Genomic DNA, 26,271 nt, shown 5'->3' with positions numbered 1-26,271 from the left:
AAACACCTGCATTGCATAATATCACCAAGACTGCAACGACACTGGATTAGGTTGAAAAAGGCAGGGTTATTCCTTCAAAGTTTTCACAACTGTTTACAGCATAAATGAATAAACGAATACATGCATTTATTACCAGACAGATAGTTCTGTTAGTGCGGTCGCACGTGACTCCTCGAAGAAATGAATCCACAGCAATGCAGTCTATAGAACCATCGTTTCAACCGTTCTTCTCTAGTCCTCTTCCCGATCCATTCCTTGACCATTTAAGGGAACGATCCACAGAATTCCACTTTTAACTCCAGCCTCCGATTCAGTTTTTGTTGTTTGTCAACTAGCACCCAGAATCAAGCAGTTCATAAACTTTCAGACAGCTGTCTTTAATTGTAAAATCTCTGAGTAGCTGGAGTTTAATCTTGTAGTTCAAATCCAAGTAGTAGAGCTCTTAATCCTCAACATACAGAGTAGCTAACGTCTCATTAGCCTCCTTCATTGGTGTGTACACTCGAGCTTGGTCTCAGTTCAGTCCCGAGAACGGCTGAGAGTTAGCGGATTAGCGGGAGGGAGGGGGAGTAATACACGGGGGAGTGAAATAGATTTACCGACTTTCTTGTCCTCGCTAGTTTATACGTTTAAATGGGCTTCAGCTGGATTTTAAAAGTGTCCACTCCAGCTGTGTCTCACAAGCGTCCACCGTCTTCTTCGTCACGTCCCCAAAGGGTCCTCACAGTTTTGAGTGTGTGAAAGTGCATAGTGAGAGCATTGAGGCAGCAGGAGTTCTTTTGCTTTCTTTGTAAAGACCACAAACGCCAACTGCCATGACACTCCCTTCGTCAATGTGAAAACAGAAAGGCTATTTACAGTCTGAAGACTGTGATGGCAGAGCTGAGGTTTTACATATATACATCCCTCAATGTGGTTCTGGCGGTGTCCACAAAAGGTTCCACTATGTGACCACCTTTCTGTTCTCCTTTGATTTTTCTAAAGCAAAAAAAAAAAAACAAAAAAAAAAAACCACAATCTAGAGGCCATTTCTATTTATGTTGGGGAAAAAAAAAAAAAAAAACACACTGTTAAAGCATCAAAAGTTGCCTTCGTGCATTTCAAAAGTACCGAAAAAATGGTCTGTGCTGTTTTGATTTTGCACTCTTCCAGAAACATGAACCATTTTCTTTTCCTCTGGATGAACACAACGTATTTCAAAAATCCTCCGTGAAGAAAAACTAGGCCAAAAAAACAAAGTAAACAAAGAGTAAACAAAATAAAGTCAGCTTTGCGATAACTCCATGTCCAAACACTCATTCACCAAAGTCGCAACAACAATGGAAACAATCATTCTGTATGCCATACACATGTCACTACAAGGGGGAGGGGCTTGTAATCTCGTGATCCAAACAGCCCCATTCCTCAAATAGTTCTGAATTGAGTCACATTTCCACACTTCTTCCCACATCCCACCCCACCCCTCCCTCCAAAAAAAGAAGAAAAAAATTCACCCACCAAATGTCAAAAGTTTTTTTTTTTTTGTAAACAACCAAAACTCCAGTATGGAATAGATTTTTTTTTTCATTTTCATAGTCATAACGTTTGTACGAACAGGATTGTAGAGGCAGTGTGTTCTAGCGGTTCATCTCTGCTTGCTGAACGGGTTTTTGAAGAAAAATGACGTTTTCCTTGCAGTTCCAACGTCTCGACTACACTTCCATTTTTGCGTTGAATTAAAAAAAAAAAAATTTTTTTTTGTTGTTTTTTCACCTTTTTTGGAATACATTCAATGTTTTCTTAAGAAAGAAATAACACACTTCACATGGTGGCAATGAAACCAAAACTAAACGAAAATAATTCATTTAATAAAAAAAAAAAAAAAAAAAAAAAAAAAGTAGCAGCCCCAAGTGCTCTTTTGTAGTCCAAATACTTTACTTTTAACTTTGTGTGTATATTATATATATATATATATATATATATATATAAAATCATATTCATATATGCAATAACAAAAAGTCTTTATCGACAATAACAACAATCAACAACAATGACGACAATAAACGAGTAACATTTTATGAACATTTTGTGCACGGATGTGTGCACTTGCACAGTTTGATGGGATCATTTTAAGCCAGTCAGTCACTCACTCAGGAGTAAGAGAGTGGACAACAAGGCAATGCGAGCCACATCCCAGAAAAAAAAGTGGACAATCCTCTCAACTGGACCATCCCCAGGCTACACTAGAATAACTAGAGAAAATGAAGTGCGCAATGCACAAAGCTCTTTGTTTATAAGCACAGGAAGTGTGTCAATGTTTCTTCACCGAAACACACACACGCTCCTAAAAAAATAATGTCTCAATGGCAGCAATGAACTTCAACCATTCGCCCTTTTAAGTTCTTAGGCACATGTGTGGACAGAAACAAGCTCTCATGCGCACGGGCATACACACGCTCAAATGTAGACGTACACACACACACAAACAAACACACCCCTCGGTACTTGGCCCATAAGCCTACTAGAGGCACACATATGGGTGGTGGTGAGAGGTGAGGGGTGAGGGGGGGGAAACAAAGAAAATAAAGAGCGCTGGTAAATGTAAAAGAAGCTAAAGCTTTTTCTGGTTGCATCTAGAGATTTCTTGTCTATCTGGGGATGAGGAAGTGACAAAAGAAAGGATGTGTTGTGCCATTGCCCACTGTCCCCCTCAAGTCAAATACACTAATATGCTGCAGAGCTACAAAACACTCACACACACCTATTTTCTTCACTCATTCTGAAATATTCATGAAATACAAATTTCTAACTCACGCGAAGAGAAAGGAAAATTCACAAAATGGCCTCTGGTGTTGTTTCATACAACTTGGTATCTCGGTAAGCAAAGCCCCCCTCCACAGAAAGGAAGAAAAAAAAAAAAAACGACAAGGGGGAAAAAAATTGTGCAGACTGTTATGCTTTGTACAAACAACTCACGTTCTGGATTCAACAGATGCGCTCACTCACTCACACAAAAATATTAATCTCTATTACATATATCTAACCAATTTTTTTGTGTTTTTTTCTTTTTTTATACAAGTGCAAATCTTCAAGTTTTATGATAAAAAAATCTTATTTATATAGCTTTACTTTTTTTATAGAAACTACAAAAAGAAAAGAAAAAACAAACAAAACAAAAACAAAAACAAAAAAAAACAGTGTTTGTCTTTGAATAGAGATTTTTTTTTTTTTCTCGATAAGGTTTGAACAAACAGGACGGTCCCCCTTGATCTCTACCACTGATGCTTCTGTGTCCAGTTCTAATTCTACACACATATTTATGTGGGAATATTTCTGAATCCATACCACATATCTATACATGTAAAACTTTTATTATTTAAAAAAACTAAAAAAACAAAAACAAAACCAAAAGAAAAAAAAAAACATCCTGCTTTCATAAAGTGCATTAGTTTGAGTAAGGTGCTTATTATTTTAAGTGCCAGAAGTTTACCCCCCCCCCCCCCCCCCCCGCCCCCTCAAAAAAAATTAAAATAATAAAATAAAACAAACAAACAAACAAAAAAACCCCAGTATCACCCTTTTCCATACCCCACTCGATCTCATCCCCGGGGGCTTGTTTGGGGGGGGGGCTGAAGCTGTGTAATTAGGGGCACAGGAGCGCCACTGCTCACCATCCACCCCCATTAATACAGAACTACATTCTTTTTTTCATTCTCCCCTCTACCCCCAAACACACAACCCTCTCCAATTATCCTGGCTCTTCCTCCCATCACCACCCCCCTCCCCTCCCCCTCCCCGTTCCCCAGCAGTGCACATTGGACTTGCGGAGTCTGATTAGTTGGACCCGCGGATAAAAGGCCTCAGGTAGCTATTGCTGTGGACTCAGTAATCCTCCACCATCTCCATCTCGCTCAGGCTCATCCGATCCCCCGCACCATGGAATGAGTACCCTACATACAACAGAGAGTTTACGTTAATGCTTTATGTCCGGAGAAAAGAAGTGTCCAATTTACTTAAAAAGGTGAGTCATAGCCGAACATAAAAATGATTATGTACATGACAATTTCATTCATAAAACTACAGGACAATCTGGTATTCAAAAAGAACCAATGAATGTGTAACAGGATGTGTACCTAAGATGCTTGGGTCAGAGTGCAGCATCATGGGCTGTTTCTTCTTAAGTTTCCCAGCCTGGTCATAGCCCACCCCCCCCTTTCCAGAATGTACAGACTGGAACATGGACTGCAAAGCAGAGGTGTTCATTCCCCTCATAGAATCCTAACGAGAAGAAAAAAAGGAAAACAAATGAGAGTAAGCTTGATTACAGTTAAATAGTCTGGTGCAGTGAAACTCTCAAGTCCAGGTTCAAAACACAGGGGGTCCTCGACTTACGACGTTGATCCGTTCCTACGTGGCGTCGTAAACTGATTTTCGGTGTAAGTCAGAACGTACTCTACGTAAATAACATACTGTAAGCACTTATCCTATCCTAACACCTATCCTCCTCGGTCCCGAGCCGCGTAACCGTGTATTCTTCCGCCGCACACACCACACACGAAGTTCATGTTACGACGTTTACGACGCAAAACCACTTAAGTCCAAACAAGGCTTTATACAGTAATTGGGAGATGTGTCGTAACCACGAAACATCGGAACTCGGGACTGACGTAACCCGAGGACCTCCTGTACATGTGTTCGAGTTTGAGACTTGATCAATAAAAATGTGTGGTGAAAATATTTTTATACCTGCAGTGGGAAGCTGTTCATTGTCAACCCAGCTACCTCCTTAGAAAGCTGTGAAAGGCAGTGAAAGAGAAGAAAATAGGTCAAACCGCGCACACACACACAACAGGAAACTGGACGGGTGTCTACTTGTCGTTTGCAATGAACATACATTCATGTTCAAACTTATGAGTATTCCTGGTTGAAATACATCCAATTATGTGAAAATGTAATATGATTACTCTTTAAAAACACAATAAAAGTATTTGTTTGCTATTTTAGACCTCCTTATTCTAACCTTTAATACAGGCCATAATTTGCATGTTTGATTTTATCCCAGAGCGGCACGGTGGCGCAGCAAGTAGTGTCGCAGTCACACAGCTCCAGGGACCTGGAGGTTGTGGGTTCGATTCCCGCTCCGGGTGACTGTCTGTGAGGGGTGTGGTGTGTTCTCTCTGTGTCCGCGTGGGTTTCCTCCGGGTGACTGACTGTGTGAGGAGTGTGGTGTGTTCTCCCGGTGTCCACGTGGGTTTCCTCCGGGTGACTGACTGTGTAAGGAGTGTGGTGTGTTCTCCCGGTGTCGTTTGCAATGAACATACATTCATGTCCAAACTTATGAGTATTCCTGGTTGAAATACATCCAATTATGTGAAAATGTAATATGATTACTCTTTAAAAACACAATAAAAGTATTTGTTTGCTATTTTAGACCTCCTTATTCTAACCTTTAATACAGGCCATAATTTGCATGTTTGATTTTATCCCAGAGCGGCACGGTGGCGCAGCAAGTAGTGTCGCAGTCACACAGCTCCAGGGACCTGGAGGTTGTGGGTTCGATTCCCGCTCCGGGTGACTGTCTGTGAGGGGTGTGGTGTGTTCTCTCTGTGTCCACGTGGGTTTCCTCCGGGTGACTGACTGTGTGAGGAGTGTGGTGTGTTCTCCCTGTGTCTGCGTGGGTTTCCTCCGGGTGACTGTCTGTGAGGAGTGTGTCCCCCGGCGTGTTCTCCCGGTGTCCACGTGGGTTTCCTCCGGGTGACTGTCTGTGAGGAGTGTGGCGTGTTCTCCCTGTGTCTGCGTGGGTTTCCTCCGGGTGACTGTCTGTGAGGAGTTGGTGTGTTCTCCCTGTGTCTGCGTGGGTTTCCTGTCTGTTTCCTCCGGGTGACTGTTTGTGAGGAATGTGGTGTGTTCTCTCTGTGTCTGCGTGGGTTTCCTCTGGGTGCTCCGGTTTCCTCCCACAGTCCAAAAACACACGTTGGTAGGTGGATTGGCGACTCCAAAGTGTCCGTAGGTGTGAGTGAATGTGTGTGTCTGTGTGTTGCCCTGTGAAGGACTGGCACCCCCTCCAGGGTGTATTCCCGCCTTGCGCCCAATGATTCCAGGTAGGCTCTGGACCCACCGCGACCCTGAACTGGATAAGGGTTACAGACAATGAATGAATGAATGATTTTATCCCAGATATGTTCAATTCAGCAAATAAAAACATAATGGCAAATGGGCGGCAGAGTGGTTTAGTGGTGAGCACGTTCGCCTCTCAGTGCTGGGATCTTGGGTTCAAGTCCCATCTGGGTGGAGTTTCCACGTTCTCCCTGTGTCTGTGTGGGTTTCCTCCACAGTCCAAAAACATGGAGGGTAGGTGAATTGGCTTCTCTAATAACTGTCCTGGTTTGTGAGTTAATGAGTGTGTGTGTGAGAGTGAATGAGTGTGTGCCCAGATATGGATTGGCACATCCATCCTGTGTATTCCTAGTGCCCGATGCAGTCCTCCAGGTAGACGGTCGTTCCTGGTCGAGAGTACGCTGTTCGCGTTCGGCTGCCGCTTCTCGCCAATGTGTGTGTGGATTCAGTGTTCTGAGCGTTCTGAGCAGTGTGGATTGTAAAGCGTCCTTGGGAGTCTAGAAAGCCACTATATAAGTGTAAAGATAGATACATAACGAAGCATTAAAGTGTGCCGAAGTGTGTTTTCCAAATAGGTTGTACACTTATTTCCATTCACAGCATCAAAACAGGTGAATAGAACATGGGAGAGCAAACACGTGCAAAGAACAGATAGATCATCATCACTAAATAATACACAACTGATTAAGAAGTATTAACAAATCACCTGTTGCTGCTGCCTCTGGTGGTTGGCTTTCTGTTTGGCACGGCGCTCCAGGAACTGCTTAGCGAACTCTTTGGCTTCCACGGTGTCGCCCAGGTAGTGACGAATAAAATCCAGCACCTCATATGGCGACTCAACCTCCTTCAAATATGCAACAATGGTAGCCACTGCCCAAGACCAATGACAAAGTAAAAATGACATGAACATCCACAACCAACAGAACTTGTGATATATTTTATAAGACAATGCAAATCCAGTGGCTTTGAGAAGTAAACTGACAAGTGGTACGTTCTGTGGGAAAATACCTTCAAGAAAACGAATATAAGAATAAAAGTCTAATGCGTTTACCATCCTGGGAGGAAGAAGAGTTGTTGGCAGAGGTGTTAAGAGCATGCAGCATCTGCTCGCACCATGTTGTGAAGCCATCCTGAGCCTTCATCCCCTGCAAAAGCTTCAGCAACCGCTCCTCTTCCTCAGTCCGTTTACGGCGATTTAACATCATATATGGATCGCTGCAAAGACACAGAATGTAACCTGGCCAACAGCTCACAGAATTCAGGACACTTACACAGAGAAGTGACATGTGCTCGCTTAAACATGAGGGTCTACCTGAGTGATGGGCTGCTGCGGCTGTTCTTCAGACCCATGCTGTTCCGAAGGCTGCTCTGGTTCTTTAGAGCCTCGTCCCAAATGCCCATTCCACCGCTTGAAGGACTATTGCCTCCGGCTGCTTTCCCCTCCATGCCTCCAGAACTCCAGAGTGACCCTAGGGCCTCAGCACCCCACTATAGAGAGATAATACATTTTTAAAAAAAACAAACTCTTTACCTTCAAGATTCAACAACCATATATTTAACGTGATTAAACACATAACAGTCATGATATTAAAATGCAGTGCTGACCCAAATAATATAGGCACTGTGGGGGTTAAAAAAGGTACAGGGCTGAACTATTTGGTGAAAATATACCGTGATTTTCTGATTTTCTGATAAACACTGTGATTGCAACCTAATCTGCAGTTTTTTTTAATTAAATAATAAAAAAGGCCTGGACATTAATTCGAAGAAGACCAAAAAGATCTTGATTTAATTATGTTCAATTATGAACCTTAAATCTAGTTTGCCAGACTGTCATTCAGTTGTGGTCACAGTGTTTGGTTGCCTCTGTTACATATGTTTTTGAGTAACGTGTAATTAATTAATTCATTCATTATCTGTAACCCTTATCCAGTTCAGGGTCGCGGTGGGTCCAGAGCCTACCTGGAATCACTGGACGCAAGACAGGAATACACCCTGGAGGGGGCGCCAGTCCTTCACAGGGTAACAGACACACACACACACATTCACTCACACCTATGGACACTTGAGTCGCCAATCCACCTACCAACGTGTGTTTTTGGACTGTGGGAGGAAACCCACGCAGACACAGGGAGAACACACCACACTCCTCACAGACAGTCACCCAGAGGAAACCCACGCAGACACAGAGAACACACCACACTCCTCACAGACAGTCACCCGGAGGAAACCCACGCAGACACAGGGAGAACACACCACACTCCTCACAGACAGTCACCCGGAGGAAACCCACACAGACACGGGGAGAACACACCACACTCCTCACAGACAGTCACCCGGAGGAAACCCACGCAGACACAGGGAGAACACACCACACTCCTCACAGACAGTCACCTGGAGGAAACCCACGCAGACACAGGGAGAACACACCACACTCCTCACAGACAGTCACCCGGAGCGGGAATCGAACCCACAACCTCCAGATCCCTGAAGCTGTGTGATTGCAACACTACCATTATAAAAAGTATAATTGTAATCCAAAATGCAAACATTCTAAAGCTCTTTTATTATTTGTTTTTTATTAAAGAGAAAAAACCCACTAAATATTAAATATGATACACTACGTTCACCCTCACTGACACTGAAATAACCTTAATTCGTCTAAACCAAAAATCACAGTACTTTTGGACACAATATTATCCCCAAGAACAGAACAGAGTGACGCACATGCAGCGCATTTCTTAGAAGGATGGAAAGAACGTTTTTCATTACTACATTAGTAACTGTACAGATGAATATGTTATATTTCTCTGTAATGATAATTGATGTCGATTTGATAGGAATTTTATTAATAATCATGTATAAGCACTGAAAATGCAGGATATTGGAATCGGCTCACAACTGTGACATCAGTGCATCTCTATCTACATCCCTTATTTTTATTATATGTATTTAAATAAAGCCACTAAATATGTTGGTGTTTGCACAGCCTTTATTACCCTCTGCTGCTGCTGGGCCCTGTGTTGCTGTTTGTAGATCCTTTCAGCCTCCTGCTGGAGGTCCAACAAGTTCAATGACTTTCCTTGCTTCCCTAAGCCAGGCATGGGGCCTCCACTCCAGCCTGAACCTGATCCAGACCCTCCCTGACGTGGAGCCTGCTGGAGCAGCTTCATTAGCAGCTCCTGCCACAGGAAGACGACACAGAACACAGGGAAAACTCAGACGATTTGAACACACAGTAATAGCTCATTGTTGCCCCAGCTAGTCATAGAGAATAAGAGAGGGGGGAGGGCGCAAAACTGACAAACACACCTGTTTACGTCTGAAGAGCTCCTCTTCCTCTCTCCTCTTTTGTTCCTCCTGCTGCCTCCTCTTTTCATCCCTTCTTTTTCTCTCTTCTTCCTCCCTCTTAGCCCTGAGTTCAGCCTCTCTTCTCTCCTGGAGCTGAACATGTGAACACACGGGGTGTCAGACAAGCCATGGATTCAACGATCAACTGTAGGATAACAGTGTCGCCCCTCCATTCATTCTGGGGCAAATTCGGTCAGAGGTGCCTGCGCTTACCTTCTGAAGCTGTTCAAGAGTTGGACCCTGAGTTAAGTCCCATATACTGGCCTCACCACCTGAAAAAAAAACAAGCGTGAGCGAGACCAAGGGCAGGAAAAAAGGAAAAAGAGAGTTTCCAGAGCAAAGATTTATTCCTCATTCCCTCTGACACACTACCCAGTAAACAAGGCATGTCCCTGGACGTTCAAAATAGGTCTAAAAGTAGTCTGTCCGTCAAGGACATATTTTAAACGTCAATGGACATCCAAAACCCATCTTAATAAGTTAGTTAAGTGGTGACTAATCGATAACGTCAGTGGACGTCCAAAACGCGTTTTATACAAGTAATTTATTTCGGGACCAATTAATAACTTCAATGGACGTCCAAAATACGTCTAATAGTCGTCTTTTCAATGTCTGTGTTTGGACGTCTTTTCAACTTTCATTTTCAACCTTAAGAGAACGTTGATTAGACGGCAGTCAATACGTTATTTCAACGTTGAATCAACGGCTAATTGTTTACTGGGTACGCATCTCAAATCATTTAATACAACGATCAGTAAAACAATAAATCAGCTATTAGCTACTAATATTAGCTACTGCCGCCAGCTGGGCTTCCGTACAACCCTGTACACACACTAAAAAGCATTTAAGGCTGCAACTGTGTTAAAACAATGGAATAATAATTAAAATGTAGTTACAGGTCTAGTAAATCCCTGCTTTATCGTTTATAAGCGTGTGTTCATTCACCTGTCGGCTGTGAGGCTGAGGTATGCATGTCCCACATGGACCCTGTATCTGGCACTGACATTGACCTGTTCAACGAAGGCATCATACCCTGCTCTCCACACCTACACACACATAAGGAGTTTAATAAGATGAGAGAAATGCAGAACACTGTCAAATGCTGATCAAAAGAGCCATTTTGCCCACCCACATACCTGTTAATGAGCTGGAATATCTGCTGTTGCTGGAGTTGCTGGTAGAGAGCTGCAGCAGCAGCTAACTCCTGCTGTTTCTTCAGCCGCTCCTGATCCAGATTACACTGAGGAAAAGAGAACATGAATTAATTATACAGTCTTGCACCAGTAAGAGTATTTGGATGCTACAAGAAACAACTTTAAAAAATTTAAAACAAAAATGCAGATAGTGGTAAAAGCCACTTTAATGTGTTTAGCATAAAATAGAAATTACCCACTCACTACAGATGCAGTCAGTCAAGACATAATCGATGTCGTAGCTTACTGACAAACAGATACTTTACTATACGTATATCCTTTAAACTCAACTACAAACTCAAACCCCTAGATCTAGACCTTCGTCAATGTCAGTCTTGATGTGGTTTCACCAGCTTAAGAGAAGCTACAGAAGCGCGTTTAGCGAAAAGACTTAGGCATCAAACACGTCTTGAATCATCAACATCTGCGGTTAGCAGAAATAATTGGAATAATATTTGTTACTGCATGGTTGAAGAAGAGATTTAGCACGTGGGATTTTTACCAGTGGTGGTGGGGAGGGTCCGGGGGCAAAAGGCACACGCCCCCACATTTTAATGACATCCCCCAGAGGCTGGAACCCTTCATCGCAGCCACGTTTCACCAGCAGAGTCATGCTGAAGTACCCTGCTTGGAACCACTCACACATCTCCACTGTAGTGAAGGGGCCTACAACAAAAGAGACAGAGAGAGAGAGAGAGACTATATTCTTAAACAGGCAGGTTCTCTCAAAAGCAACGTATTTCCTCTCTCTACTTGAAAGTATTCATGCTTCAAGGTGCATTTGTTTGTTTGTTTGTATCTATCACAGATCTCTCCCTGTAGGTCTTAGAAGAAGCTTGTCATGGTTCATGGAGCATGTATGTGTTTGCCTACCCTGGATTTCTCCCTGCGGGTCTTTGTAGAACCATTTCATTGCGGAGTCGTGGGAGAGAGGCAGGGCAGCTGCAGTGTTTCTGCTCTCTTGCAGCGTCTGGGTGAAACACTCCTCCTCGAGAGATGTGTCCTGCAGTGCTGCCACCATCTTTTCTGCCTCCTGTACCCATGTAATTACATATAGATATTTGATCTCTTGGTCATTTACTTTAAGAGAGGCTTTCAATAATTTTTTAGCACAACACATATGATAAAGTCAGTAGTCATTAGGAATGTTTGCCACCTGCTGCAGATGCTTCATGCCCTCGTCATCCTCAGGGTCACCTCCCGGTGGTGGGAGGTCAGTAGCAGCAGAGGAAGAGGAAGGAGGGGATGAAGGCAAACTGGAGGAGGCACTGGGGCTCAGCTCAGACAGGGGCTCTGATAACACTAAACAAATTAAAAATACAATATAAATTTAACAAAAAATAACAATTCCCCAAACGCCAAGAAGTGCATGGAGAGAAGAAGCTGCCTACCTTCACTTGGCATCTTACTGGGCATGGAAGGGGCAGGCTGAGGATCCGCCAGTCCAGCAGGGGCAGCAGCAGGCACAGGCTCAGACCGTTCGGTGGAGAGAGACATGGAGGGAGGAGAGGAAGGAGGGAGAGACTTCATCTCTATCTCGGGCACAGCTGCAGAATCAGTCTCACCTAAACAGAGACCAACAAAATGTCCACGAGAATAAAATTAAAGTTGTAGTCAGTGAAATACAGTATTGAGAGTTTTAAAGAGCTTCAAACAACAGCTACTTTTGACAAACCAAGCCATACACAGCCATAAGACCTGCTCTGACCTTCCCATTACGTACAGTTTCAACGGCCACCTCCCCTCACCTCTCTCCACTTTTTCTCCACCAGTGCTGTTTTCGTCTGTACCACACTCTTCCTCATCTTCCAGCCCCTGAAACTCAAACTCTTCCTCAGGGATGGGGTCCTTAGAGCTTTTCTGGATGTTTGTATGTGAGTTAATGTGAGTGACAGAGAGAGAAGACAAATAAAAAAGGAAAAAACAAGAGAAATTGACTTTCTGACATGAAACACAACAACAAAAAAATATCCTCTCATTAATTTAATTCATATAAATAAAACACACACCTTAATCGACATAAAAGCTCCAGAGGAGTCAAAGGTGCCCATCTCTCCATCCTCTTCATCTGTGCACCACTCTGGTAACCCATCGCGTTCTTCCTCTGCTCCTTCACTTCCAGCCCTCCTCCTCCCTCCCTCGTTCCCTCCCTCTCGGAAGTCGAAGTCAAACTTCTTGCGGCGAACCTCCCCATGTTCACGCCAACCTGCTGAGCGAGGACCACCGTCTTACAGAAAAAACATTCCAGAGAGAGAAATTAAATGGGAAATAAAACAAGATGAAAACTATTAGAGCAACTGTGGTAATGAGCTGTTTGTTTCATTCCAAGAGGCTATTGTTAAAGGCAACGTCTAGGAACGTGGGGAAACGCTGTTCTATCTGGTTTATGTTCAGAAACTCTGCTTCTTTTAAGGGGGAACAATATGTTTGAGGAGAAAAACAGCTGTTTGTATGCATTATTTAGAGTCAGTTCCAACATTAATATCAATATTACCCACCTAGCAGGAAGATAGCATTATCCTAATCTCTTCTCATGATTTTCAACATTTTGAGGTCTTAGTCATTTCTCTGCCATAAGCAGAGAGAGAGAAAGCCTAGCATGGCTGACCAAGCACCTTGTTTTTTATACTGATTTACTGACATTAGGGTTTCAGACTCAGAATAGAAAGATTAAAAACATCATAGAACGTAAACATACTTGACCAGTTACCAGAGCACAGACAGAATAGCAAAAGGTGCCTTTAATGATGTAGAAGTGAGAAGACAGATGTTGAGCGCTCTTTCTTTTTAATCAGAAATGTCAAATTTTTTTCTTTTACCCACGCTGTACAGTGAAACCTTGACTTACGAGTGAATCAACTTACGAACTTTCCACTGTCACTGTGTAAATTTTTTTTGCTTTAAGATGCGAGCCAAGTTCTGAGATGCGAGTGAGCGAGCTTACGCCACTCGCCACTAAGTGGCCCAGCGAGCGTTCAGTTCACTTGGTTATCTTGCCGTACATCTATGTCGTAGCTCTGTTTTTTTCAGCATTGTAAGGTTTTGTGTAGCGAGTAAGTTAAGCGACAGAGCAAGAAAAACTCCCCCAACCTCTTCCACTACCAGTTTACTTCTTAACTTTCTCTTGTATGCATTTGTATACATTCATTCATTCATTCATTCATTATCTGTAACCTATATCCAGTTCAGGGTCGCGGTGGGTCCAGAGTCTAACTGGAATCATTGGGCGCAAGGCGGGAATACACCCTGGAGGGGGCGCCAGTCCTTCACAGGGCGACACACACTCACACACTTTGGAGTCACCAATCCACCTACATTATTTTTTATTTATAAATTGTTTTTTCAATTTAAAAACACGTTTTTTGGGGGGCTGGAATGGATTAATAGTATTTCAATTCGTTTTAATTTGATTTACGAGCAAACTGAGTTACGAGCTCAGTCACAGAATGAATTAAACTCGTAAGTCAAGGTATTACTGTATTCATGTAGCAATCGGTTTTGAACCCTAACTTCCTACACTAGCCCCTTCATATTAAGTTTGACATCTAATGTCAGAGAACACAGGTAGATAGTTCTATTACAGAGGAAATAAAACAGAGATTAGCAATATTACGTGGTTATTAAGGTACCAATATTGTTAGCCTCACAGATGCAGTGTATATTTGATGCATTTGGTGAAAAGGGAACACTATAAATATGATTGATTGCCAGAGTATCGTGTTGATATAACATGAAAAGAAGTCGCGTATACCATCCCGACGAGGGACAGCCAGTCTCCAGCTGCCTCCTGTATCTCCTGCATCTTCTTGCTCATGCTCTTCTCTGAGTGTGCGCCAATTGTCACTGTCCGAGCGCATGAACTCCTTCCTCCCCACTGAGCCCACCTCTTCAAAACCAACCCGGAGACCCTCCCTACGCAGGGGCTTCTCAAAACGCCTCTCCCCCCTGCAGACAGAAACGGATACATAGTGAGAAGAAACGTGGTTCCTGATACCACAGCATGCTTGTTAACAACATAAGTGTGTTTCTATCCCCCACAGTAGTATATTGGTAGTGTGTGTGTGTATGATGTATATACCTGTCGTCCCAGCTCTGGCTACGGTGGATCTCTCTAACACTCCTGCTGAACCCCACCTCGCCATCTTCAGTACTTCTTTGGTAGAATCCACCTTCTCCTCGACCTCTGCCTAGAAAAACAGACATACTATATATAAGAACTTGTCATAAGCGTTTTAGATAACAAGTCCTTAACTGACATAAAAACTGCATTTACAGAAACTCAAATTCAATATTCAGGTTCCCTCCCCCACCCTGGTCAGCTCACCTCGGCCACCTCTCACACTGCCTCTGCCCCGGGGTACGCCAGCAGGAATAGCCCCACCCCCTTTACCCATGAGTCTCAACACGGCCACACTATTAACAGACATGGAGAAGTTTCGCTGTAGAGACAAAGAAATTGGGTAAACAACTGAACAAATAGAATAACAAGAATAAAAACAGGGATGAATCAAAAATACACCCCACTACCATCCCTAACTCAATTACAGCACAAAAACAGATCAATTTGTGTATGCTGTTAACGACTACGTATTATGTGTGGTAAACGTGAGAATTTGGCTCCTATTTGTACCTTCCCTACTCCCGTTAAATCCTTTGTGTGTGTGTGTTGTCACCTGCTCCTCCTCAGTGAGAGGCACCAGTGCCAGAGGCTGCTGAGGCTCATCCTGCAGAATAGCAGCAAACTCCTTATCCTGCATGTCCTCTGGGACCTATTCAAGTACACACACATCCACACACATGTGAAAAACTAGAGCTAATCAATTCAAAACAACCACACAACCAGACAAAAAAGAGATGCCTAGGATACTGCATATTTAAAAGCTTTGACATTGTGTGTGTTTTTTGCACATACTACAGCACCTTTCCATTGGACGCTGCCTGCTGTAGTATGCTAAGAATGCTGAAACACCAGTGCAAAGTAAACCCAATTCATCTGAACAGGGCCAAACATTCTGGAAGCCAGCTTTAAAGTCCCAAACCAGACGTGCATCTGGACGCGCTGGAGGACCAACCAATTTGGACCGAAGTGAGTTTAAGGGCTTGTACTTTTCACATTTTTTTGACCTTCTCAAATCTAGCTGCTAACAAATATTTAAGTAATTAAGATAAACAGATAAATGCCTTGATAGACAGCAATGTAGACATAGTGCTCTTAAAAGTAAAGCACTGACCTACAAAGCCCAGTTTTGGAATTTAGGGCTGGGCGATAAGAACAAAAAATGGCTGAACGGCGATACGAGGTGCGATATACGTTGTTTTAGATACGTTTTATGAACATTTTATAAACAGAACATTCAGTTTTGTGTGTGAGCTCAACCTCGTCTTTCAATATTCAAATGAACCTCAAATGTCCATGTTTCAATATGTTTAAGACAAAGGTTTTCATTGGGTGTCTTCACTTTTCCCTGTAATTGTACGTTCAACAAAACTCAGTTGTAAAACAAAGCATTTATCAAAATAAAGACTGAAGTCTGACTTCATTTACTTACAGACCTGCAGCGTCTGTGATAAAGTGCTTTTAAGAACAGTGTAAAAGCTTCGGCTCTGTGCTCCCAGTGTGGGTTTCTGGGAAATAGCTTGTCTGCTGACATGCATTTTAATCTCCCAATCTTCAATAAAGCGGATAGTGACGCTCAAATATGGCTCACAGGTGCGACTTGGAGAAGGGCCTGTCGGACTTGAACGTAAACGTTAGGCAGCGCTTCTTGTGCAAAGAAATTGCGACTGGACAATTGGTATCATGGGTCAGGAGTTTTAATCAGCCTTTTGGAGCCCTTTTTCTCCACTGTTGAGACGGGGAGCATACCCTTTTGCTCTGTAGTAAAGTACCGCTTTAGTAACACCACACCGCTTTGTAATTTTCTTTTCGTAAGGCACAGCGTTAGCTAATGAAGCTGAACTGGTTTAGAGGAACTGTATTGGGACGTAAATGCTTCAGTACAGTAGCAGCGGCATCTCTGAGTTTAACAGCTTCATACAGAAGTTTGTGCTGCAGTTGTAAGTGGTGAAATAGGCGAGGAGTACTCCCACACCTGCTTTCAGCGTCCCCTGCAGATAGCCTCAAGATTTAGACTTTTAAAAACTTCAAATATCGATATAAACAATATAGCCTCACGCCAAATCCCGCTCTGTTCTACCGCAATATGTTTTAAAATATCGATATATTGCCCAGCCTTATTGGAAATGTTGGTATATTATGTGAAATAGAATATAAACGCAAATTAGCATTGGTGAATTCTCTAGAATTCTCTTGTTTTCACTGAGAAATATGATTGTATTATAAAAATGTAAAAGCACTTAGAACTTGATTCTTGCAATGCACTGCGTTAAAGTTGTGATGGAGCAAAACGATCACCAGCATCAGGAAATTCAATCTTGAATCTGAAAGTCTAATATGCGAGGAGAAATCAATTCTGTGAATAAGCACTGCAGAATTATTAAACTAAGCTCATCTTACACGTACTCAATACCCAAGTCATCTCAAAGACCATCGAACAAAAAAGTGCATCAAATAACAGCAATCACTAACTGCTGAGCAGCTGAGATCTTATACCAAAAAAGAAAAGGCAGTTTAGATAACCCAGCACTTCCTGAACATTCTGACACACAGCATGCTCCTTTTTAGAATTATTCATGCTCCTCACCTTGTTGTCTTTGATATAAAGTGCTAACATCTCCTCTCGGCCATAGCGATACTCGGCCAGCTTGTACTTTGGCATAGCAGGAGAAGGAGGAGGGGAAGTCACACTGCCTCCACTGGAAAGTGCTCGGAGCCTGTGGGGGGAGCAAAAGAAAAGCAAAACAAAATTAAAAAAAAAGAAAGAAAAAGTGAGAAAGGAAGTAAGAGAGAAAAGAGTAAGAAGAGGAAAGAGATTTAAGAAAGGAAAAAAAAAGTGTATATATTCCATGTTAAAACAGAAGACTTATCAATTCCAATCTTAAATCAGGCTTTCTTTACAACCTTTAAATATCAGTGCTTCTCCAAACTATAAACACATCATATCCAGATGGCGTTGGGCAAGGAGAGTAGCTTCACCAAAACACACCAACTCCGCAACGCACAAATCAAACCCAGAAGTAATCTTCCGCTGGCCACTGACCAAGCATGCACACAGCAGTCCTTGTTGGATGGACTTGCACCAGAAAAACAGGCCACACCTCACTTCTAATCTCTATATAAACATTTACTGAATGCCAAAGGAGAAAGAGAGAGTGAGGGGGAGGGAAAGAGTGAGCAGGAGAGAGAATGTTTAAGAAGAAGAGTAATGAGGTGATATAGAGGGAGCGTTCCACTGGTGGAAGATTGAACATCGTTCTTCTCGGCTATCAACAGGCGAGTACATAACTTAAAAAGGAAAAGAGAAAAATATACGAGTGCCGTTTGGAAAAAAAAGGGAAGAAACACCACAGACGGATTAGGGAGAAGATATAACAAAAAAGGGGAAGGGAGAAAAAAAGTAATAGGAAGTAGGAAAAATAAGATAAATACCACTTGAAACTGAAGCTTACCATTCTGGACCGAAGTTAAGTGTCTCAGCAGTCATATTCCTTCCTTCGTCTCTGAGCTGAATCTATTCCAATAAATAAATAATAGGAAATAATATTAACAAAAGAGATGAAAGTTCACTACTCTAAAATCTCCCTGGCAAAAATTAAGAAATCACAACAACGTGCACCCAGTTTGTTTACTAAACAAATCACAGACGTAAAACAAACACAAATAGCAGCCGGGGGATAATGGTTAGAGACGCGGGTTTGACCCGACCGGATAGACATGTTTGACCAACTACACCAGGGCTGCCTGCCGCTCCAGGTGTGTGTTTACTGCCCCAGTGCACTAGTGAATGTGTCACATTTTTATTTTGTTGTACACCAGTAATTGCACGTTTTGTTTCATAAAACGTTACTTGTGTAACCTCAAACTAATTAAATTATGTAAATTAATTGCTGATTTTTCTTCTGCAAAAAATAGAGGAAATGTTATGGAATCCCTTAATGTTGAGGAAAAAAAAAAATAGAGAATCGCATGGTGATTTCATTTCTTAAAATAGAGTATTACATGTCTAAAACTAATTTATGCTACAGTCCTTAATGAGCTGCTGGACTGGGATAATAGAAAGAAAACACGTCCCAGTCAGCTTTCATTCATTCATTCATTCATTCATTATCTGTAACCCTTATCCAGTTCAGGGTCCCAGTGGGTCCAGAGTCTACCTGATATCATTGGGCGTAATGCGGGAATAAACTCTAGAGGGGCGCTAGTCCTTCACAGGGTCACACACACACACACACACTCATATATATTAATTCACACCTACGGACACTTTTGAGTCGCCAATCCACCTACCAACGTGTTTTTTTTTTTTGGACTGTGGGAGGAAACCAGAGCACCCGGAGAAACCCACGCAGACACAGGGAGAACACACCACACTCCTCACAGACAGTCACCCGGAGGAAACCCACGCAGACACAGGGAGAACACACCACACTCCTCACAGACATTCACCCGGAGGAAACCCACGCAGACACAGGAAGAACACACCACACTCCTCACAGACAGTCACCCGGAGGAAACCCACGCAGACACAGGGAGAACACACCACACTCTTCACAGACATTCACCCGGAGGAAACCCACGCAGACACAGGGAGAACACACCACACTCTTCACAGACATTCACCCGGAGGAAACCCACGCAGACACAGGGAGAACACACCACACTCCTCACAGACATTCACCCGGAGGAAACCCACGCAGACACAGGGAGAACACACCACACTCCTCACAGACATTCACCCGGAGGAAACCCACGCAGACACAGGAAGAACACACCACACTCCTCACAGACAGTCACCCGGAGGAAACCCACGCAGACACAGGGAGAACACACCACACTCTTCACAGACATTCACCCGGAGGAAACCCACGCAGACACAGGGAGAACACACCACACTCCTCACAGACAGTCACCCGGAGGAAACCCACGCAGACACAGGGAGAACACACCACACTCCTCACAGACAGTCACCCAGAGGAAACCCACGCAGACACAGGGAGAACACACCACACTCCTCACAGCCAGTCACCCGGAGGAAACCCACGCAGACACAGGGAGAACACACCACACTCCTCACAGACAGTCACCCGGAGCGGGAATCGAACCCACAACCTCCACCCGTCCACCCCTCCACCGTGCCACCGTGCCACCCCCCCAGTCAGCCTAATGCAGAATATTGTTTTTTTATAAAGTACTAAATGTGATTTTTGTGTTTTCCCTCAATATTAAGTGACTCTCTAACTTTTGTCTCTACTTCATAATTTATTCTGAGGTATCTTTCTTAAAGCCAGAATATTCAACTATTTTCCAAATATGTCTCTGATATATTTATTTTTCACTGAAAAAAAAAATTAACAAATTTGAATGAACATTCTCTGAGTGCTGTAAAAGTGCCGTGATTCCAAAACTTTTGCCAGGGGATGTGTAACAGGATATTATATATTTATTCAGCTAAACAGGTAAAGGCAAACAGGAGCATGCAAAATGCACTTCTTACCCTGTCCAGAGGAGCGGAGCAGGCGAGACTAGGCTGGATCAGGCTTACGTGAAAAGGCCGAGTGGTGTGAGTGAGTGTGCGTGTTTTTTGTGTGAAGGTATGTGTGTTTTAAGATTTCCGAACTTGAGAAAGAGTAGGGAAATAGCTGCCTTATGCTGGGTGTGTGCAGGAGGTAAAAAGGGTCAAAGGTCAACCTTGATGTGAAAACTCCTGTTCACAGTCCCAAAAAAATCTCAAACAAATAAAAACATACAAAAAGGAAAACAAAACACACTTTGAGTCAGAAAAACGATGGAAAAAAATAAAACACTAATACTAATAACTGCCTGATAACAGCAAAACTGTGATACTGATGTTAAAATCTAAGAACAGTTGCAGAAATCAAATGGTAACACATGAAAAAAAAAAGTCAGATTAGCTGGCAATGCAGCCGCCTAAAGAAAGTGGCCGCAACTCTCGTCCTTAGTACACCTTTCCTCCACGTCTCTCTCTCTCTCTCTCTCCCACTTCCCCTCCTTTTCTCTGGCTCTGGCTGAAATGATGTATGACCAGGCCCCAACAGGCAAACCCTCTCTTTCTGATGATTTTCTCCAACCTCTGTACAGGAAAAAAAAAAAAGATAATAAGAAATTAGTGATGAAACCATGCCCAACGATTTCAAGAAAATACAAGCCACAGTCTGTATTACAACACAATTGTGATGTGAATTTAAATACACACTGAACTACTTTGATGTACTTACAGTTGTGCAAAAAAAAGTCTTCAAAACCCACTTTAAACAATGCTGAGGAATTGTGGCCAAATTTAGCTCAAACACTATGGCAACCATCTCGCTTAATGTGAACTGCTCACCCTGCATTCACACCGACAGCGGTTTTTTCACCTTGTTGCTTGAATCTCTGGTCACTTTTGTTGCCATGGTTTCGCCGACGTCATAAAACTCCATGGCGGTTCTCTGTACTTTACTGGCTATAGTTGCTAACAGAATCAAATCACACACACCTTTCTAACCAAGTTAAAGATATGGTCATGTTAAAATAACAATCCTGGAGGGAAGTTTGAAATCGGAGCATCTCTTCCATTTCTAGTAGGAACAAATATCTAGGAACCAAACAAGGGCCACATTTTCACAATGTCAAATAAAACCACCATGCCTGGTTCACGCTGGTTTCTGCCATATAGCTTGGCTCCTGACTGTTTGTCAATACCAAGAACACAAAGAATGGACTTTGTTTTCTTAAAGGCTAAGCAGCAGCTCTATGAAAGTGTCAAACAAATAAATACAGTGGAATTTGAGTTCCTAACTTGTGTTTATTGATAGTCAGAAAACATGTTATTTCTTACTAATTCAAGGAATAAGGTTTAAAAGAGTCTCTGTAACATGGAGGTAAACAGTACGACGGAGTTTTAGGGCCACAGCGGTAAAAAAAAAAAAAGATTCCGAGATTAAAGTCGGAATAATTCTGAGAAAAAAAGTCAGAATAATTCTGAGAAAAAAAGTCAGAATAATTCTGGGAAAAAAAGTCAGAATAATTCTGGGAAAAAAGTCGGAATAATTCTGGGAAAAAAAGTCGGAATAATTCTGAGAAAAAAAGTCGGAATAATTCGCTGCGTATAATGAAGCAGACACAGTGTAACAGAGTAGAACTCCGGCGCCCACGAGGCTCCATCGTGTTACGGTTCGGACTCGTACAAAAAACTAAAGCCTTTATGCATCTCAGTCAGGGGCTGCGTCATGTCGTGTGAATGCGTTTAATAAATAATTCATGCATAAGGCTTTAGTTTTTTGTACGAGTCCGAGCCGTAACGCGATGGAGCTTCGTGGGCGCCGGAGTTCTACTCGTTCTGTATCCATCATTTTCGTGATCATTAATTGTATCGTGAAACTACATGCCCTGGGTTCGTGCACCGATTCAGGGTTTAAACACTAATCACACTGTGGCCCTAATGTGGAAGAGAAGAGTGTTTATTCCTGAAATCTATACCAAAGCATAACTTAAGCGTTCCACAGTTACACTGTGTCTGCTCCATTATACGCAGCGAATAATTCTGACTTTTTTTCTCAGAATTATTCCGACCTTTTTTCTCAGAATTATTCCGACTTTTTATCTCAGAATTCTGACTTTAATCTCGGAATCTTTTTTTTTTTTTTTTTTACCGCTGTGGCCCTAAAACTCCGTCGTAAAACAGGGTAAGGACACTCACTTCGTCTGTTTTAGTTGGTGTTAGTTAACGTTAGCTTGACTCGCTAAACTCGGTGGCTCAGATTATACTCGGCTACGTAGCTGCATTACGGAGGTTTATAGTGTCGGATGAATTCGAGTTCGACTTCGATCACAATTACAAGAATAACGGTACCTCTAAATTTGAGTTTAGCTGATTGCTAGGCTATCGTCATGAATAATGTTGGTTATTTAGCTAGATACTGTCATAACAGTCAGTCATAACGGTGTTTTACCGCGGCGTTGTTCAGCTGTTGTTCACCAGTGACGTCACGGTCGCGTTAGAGAATTTCCAGAGCGAGCTCGAGTTTTTCCGTCAATTTAATAAAATTGTCAGTTTTAAAGCAAATTAAGCAGCTATTTTCATTTTAATTCATACTTATATCTGTCAGTAACTACAATAATGTGCAGTAAAGAGCAAATTCAGGATGCTGAGGTGAATGATGGGATTTTCAAAATGGTTCTTGTGGCTAGTCATGAAGAGAAGAATCCGTGTTATTTTGGGCGGAGCGAGAACAACCTCCAGGTGTTCTTGTATTAGAACATAACTGCAGCAGTGGCATTCTCGAACAAGAATATAAGAACGTGCACTGAGAGACAGCCCTGTTTAAGGAAAACTACGTTGAATTTATACCTTAAAATTACAGCTTCTAAATGATTGAGATGTTCCATGACGCTGTAATAGGGAGAAGAGCGCCAATATTGTGAGTGACGATGATATATTCACGAGTTCATAAAAGCCATTCTGTGCAAGGAAGAAGTCACTGTCTGCGAGGGGAAAAAAAAAAATCTTGTGTGAGAAGTGGTACCATCGCAAAGGTTTAAAACCACCTTGCACAATGGAAATTACTCTTGTGAGAGAGGAAGCTGTATTTGTACCCATGCTCCAAATTAAATTCACTTGCTCCTCTCCACATGCGCAAGTCAAGCAGGAAGTGTTTTTGAGGGTCAGGGCTGTGTGTCAGAGCATGCTATTGACTGAGGTTTTGTTAGTGCCTGCCTCTGAGAACAAAATATGTCTGTGTAGTTGGTCACTCAGTTTCCTTTTATATTGGGGAAAATGGAAAACAGGAGACCGTTTATTTATTATCTGCATTCTGATTTAAAAACATAAAAGAAACCCACAAATACATTAAACAGGACAATGCCATGACTGTGTTTTCTGCAGGTTTATTTTTTTTATTCCTCTCACGTGGAGTGATTGTTCCACACATGGTTTTATGCGCTCATGACTGTGGCAGAGAGAGCAAGGAAGAGAAAGAGAGAGCGAGGAAGAGAAAGAGAGAGCGATTGAGCGAGTGGCTGTTGGTCAATACTGGACTGATTTTACACAGTAGAGTGAGCTGAAACAGACCTGAGGACACGAGTTGGAGCAGAAAGTAACTTGCATTGTAACTTCCTCCATGTGCTGCTGTGTTAGTTTTGTTTATGAAAGTGTTATAATAAGGTTTTTGAGAGTTACTGAGCAGTGAGCCAGGGTTTCTAGCTGCTAATTTTATCTGTATTAGCGCATTTTTTAGCCATGACATCGAGTCTGGCAATAAATGCTTTTCTCTGGTTGCTGTGTGGATGAAATGGCTACAGTTACATGGAGTCGGTGGAACCCATGCTTTGAGGACAGTGTTATAATGTGGTATTTGAGAGTTACTGATGAATGAGGACCAGGTGTAACACCGGCTAAGTTTAGCCAAATTAGCTCACTTTCTACACTTTTTAGAGAGAGAGGGAAAGAAAAGAGAGAAAAGAAAGAAGGAAAGAGAGAAACAGAAAAAAGAAAGAAAAAAGAGAAAAATTGAAAGAGAAAAAGAGAGAGAAAGAAAGAGAGAGAGAGAAAGAAAGAGAGAGAAAGAAAGAAAGAGAGAGAGAAAGAAAGAAAGAAAGAAAGAGAGAGAGAAAGAGAGAGAGAAAGAAAGAAAGAGAGAAAGAAAGAAAGAAAAAGAAAGAAAATGGACCAGCCAACCACAAGGGATGTCAAGCAATCGTCACAATCGTGATGTATACATGCGATCCATTTTTCATCTTTCTTGTTCATAAATAAATAAATAAATAAATAAACACACAAACCAAACCCCTAATAAATAACTAGGAGTATAATTTTTCCCAAATGTTGACATATGAATTGCTGCTGCTGAATGGCTGAGTGTCAGACTTCGTTTCATAACAAGACACTAGGGCTGGGCAATTAATTCAAAACTAATCAAAATCAACATTCAGAACTTCTAATAGACATAATCTTGTCTATGTCAATTACATTAATTTTTTTCTTCTCATTTTTAATTTTATGTCCCCAATGTGTGTTCATGTACTGTCCTTTTAAAACCACATTACCACACTGTAGTCAAGTGATTCTTTGACATGGAAGCAACACGGAGGAGAACCTAAACGCTGAGGCGACCGAGCTTTAAGACAACACTGAACAAAAACAAGTCAAAAGTAAACATTGAGAAAAACAGCTTCAGTGATCAAAGCACAATCACAAACACACAATCTCAAAAAACAAAAGAGGAACAAGGGTCAAAAATACAGGAGGTCCTCGGGTTACGTCAGTCCCGAATTACGGTGTTTCGTGGTTACGACAAATCTCCCATTTACTGTATAAAGCCTTGTTTCGACTTAAGTGGTTTTGTGTCGTAAACGTCGTAACGTGAACTTCGTGTTTGGTGTGCGCGGTGCGGCGGAAGAATACACGGTTACGCGGCTCGGGACCGAGGAGGATAGGTGTTAGGATAGGATAAGTGCTTACAGTATGTTATTTACGTACAGTATGTTCTGACTTACACCGAAAATCGGTTTACGACGCGACGTATTAACGGATCAACGTTGTAAGTCGAGGACCCCCTGTACAAAAACAAAATATTAGTTCATTAAACATAATAGTGTAAAAATGTACAATTAATCATGACATTGATTTTCGCTCATGTTGCCCAGCACTACTAGAAGAGCCAGCCAGGGCTCTTTAGACAAGGTAATATGAAAAATGAGAATTTGAAATCTCTATCAAATTCCAACTGCCTCCACCAAGCACCAAGTCATGGAGCAGCCTTAAAAAGAACAGTTCAGACCTATCGCAAGTGACAGGAGTGTAGCACTAGAATCTGGATAAATTAAGTAATCTGTGGCAGTATTACCACATGTTGCAGTGTTGAGCCCCATTAAAACATTGCATGGAAAACTAATCATAATTTTATTGAATAATCTCAGACGCCCTTAACACAGGATCTAATTAAAACAGTAAATAGTGCAACATCCACCTGCTAAAAAGTTAAATAGAGACCCTATTGAACAGATTTACATCCTTTGTACAGCAAAACCAAAGACATCATTTTATATTTATCACATGGAATGATGCACTAATCACAAAGTCTTGGGGAAAAAAAAACCCCATGGGCTGAGGCTGTACACATCATGGCAACAGAGAGATCCAGGCAACAGGGTTTGGCGCCAAGAGCTTTTTCTACCACTAAGGGAGTTGATTATAGAAACAGAATGCTGCACATGAACGTATAGAGTGTCTAGTCACGAATAAGAGCAAGCAGGAAAACAGGTCTGCTCGTCTTTACAAAGATTCATTTTTTCCAACCATGACACTGCATCAATAAGCAAATAATATCTAGAAACGTAGGATGTGACTGTTGTGGCTCACATCAGTCACACTCCGTTTTACAAAACAGTGTAAAATTATGCATCAACAATTTAAAAAAGACAAAACATATTGGACAGTATGGAAATATTCAAGCGTATGCTCATTTTTATATTGTTTCTATTGATATAATTACACAACTGTAATTGTAAACA

General features: G+C 42.1%; 1 protein-coding gene across 2 annotated transcripts in view; it reads right to left on the bottom strand.

Annotated features, from left to right (window-relative positions):
* Positions 1–3,793: 3,793 nt before the first annotated feature.
* gigyf1a (GRB10 interacting GYF protein 1a) overlaps positions 3,794–26,271 on the bottom strand; it is a 34,117-nt gene continuing 11,639 nt past the window's right edge. The window contains exons 2-25 of one of the 2 annotated variants that reach the window (XM_066680850.1): positions 20,255–20,851; positions 18,210–18,271; positions 17,345–17,474; positions 15,314–15,409; positions 14,965–15,079; positions 14,719–14,827; positions 14,392–14,585; positions 12,650–12,867; positions 12,389–12,500; positions 12,032–12,205; positions 11,797–11,942; positions 11,514–11,673; positions 11,143–11,306; positions 10,584–10,687; positions 10,393–10,493; positions 9,661–9,719; positions 9,409–9,540; positions 9,096–9,278; positions 7,409–7,584; positions 7,148–7,311; positions 6,803–6,966; positions 4,726–4,773; positions 4,113–4,257; positions 3,794–3,929 (exon numbers count right to left, since the gene is read on the bottom strand). In XM_066680850.1, coding sequence (XP_066536947.1) covers positions 3,862–3,929; positions 4,113–4,257; positions 4,726–4,773; positions 6,803–6,966; positions 7,148–7,311; positions 7,409–7,584; positions 9,096–9,278; positions 9,409–9,540; positions 9,661–9,719; positions 10,393–10,493; positions 10,584–10,687; positions 11,143–11,306; positions 11,514–11,673; positions 11,797–11,942; positions 12,032–12,205; positions 12,389–12,500; positions 12,650–12,867; positions 14,392–14,585; positions 14,719–14,827; positions 14,965–15,079; positions 15,314–15,409; positions 17,345–17,474; positions 18,210–18,244 — 2,997 coding nt within the window. In that variant the 5' untranslated portion in view covers positions 18,245–18,271; positions 20,255–20,851 and the 3' untranslated portion in view covers positions 3,794–3,861. Of the gene's footprint in view, positions 3,930–4,112; positions 4,258–4,725; positions 4,774–6,802; positions 6,967–7,147; positions 7,312–7,408; positions 7,585–9,095; positions 9,279–9,408; positions 9,541–9,660; positions 9,720–10,392; positions 10,688–11,142; positions 11,307–11,513; positions 11,674–11,796; positions 11,943–12,031; positions 12,206–12,388; positions 12,501–12,649; positions 12,868–14,391; positions 14,586–14,718; positions 14,828–14,964; positions 15,080–15,313; positions 15,410–17,344; positions 17,475–18,209; positions 18,272–20,254; positions 20,852–26,271 lie in introns of both variants that reach the window. The other variant, XM_066680849.1, reaches the window with a different exon arrangement.

Source organism: Hoplias malabaricus, chromosome 9 (genome assembly GCF_029633855.1).
Source record: "Hoplias malabaricus isolate fHopMal1 chromosome 9, fHopMal1.hap1, whole genome shotgun sequence".
In the NCBI taxonomy this organism is placed as follows: Eukaryota; Metazoa; Chordata; class Actinopteri; order Characiformes; family Erythrinidae; genus Hoplias; species Hoplias malabaricus.
This window is presented reverse-complemented; position numbering and strand designations above follow the sequence as displayed.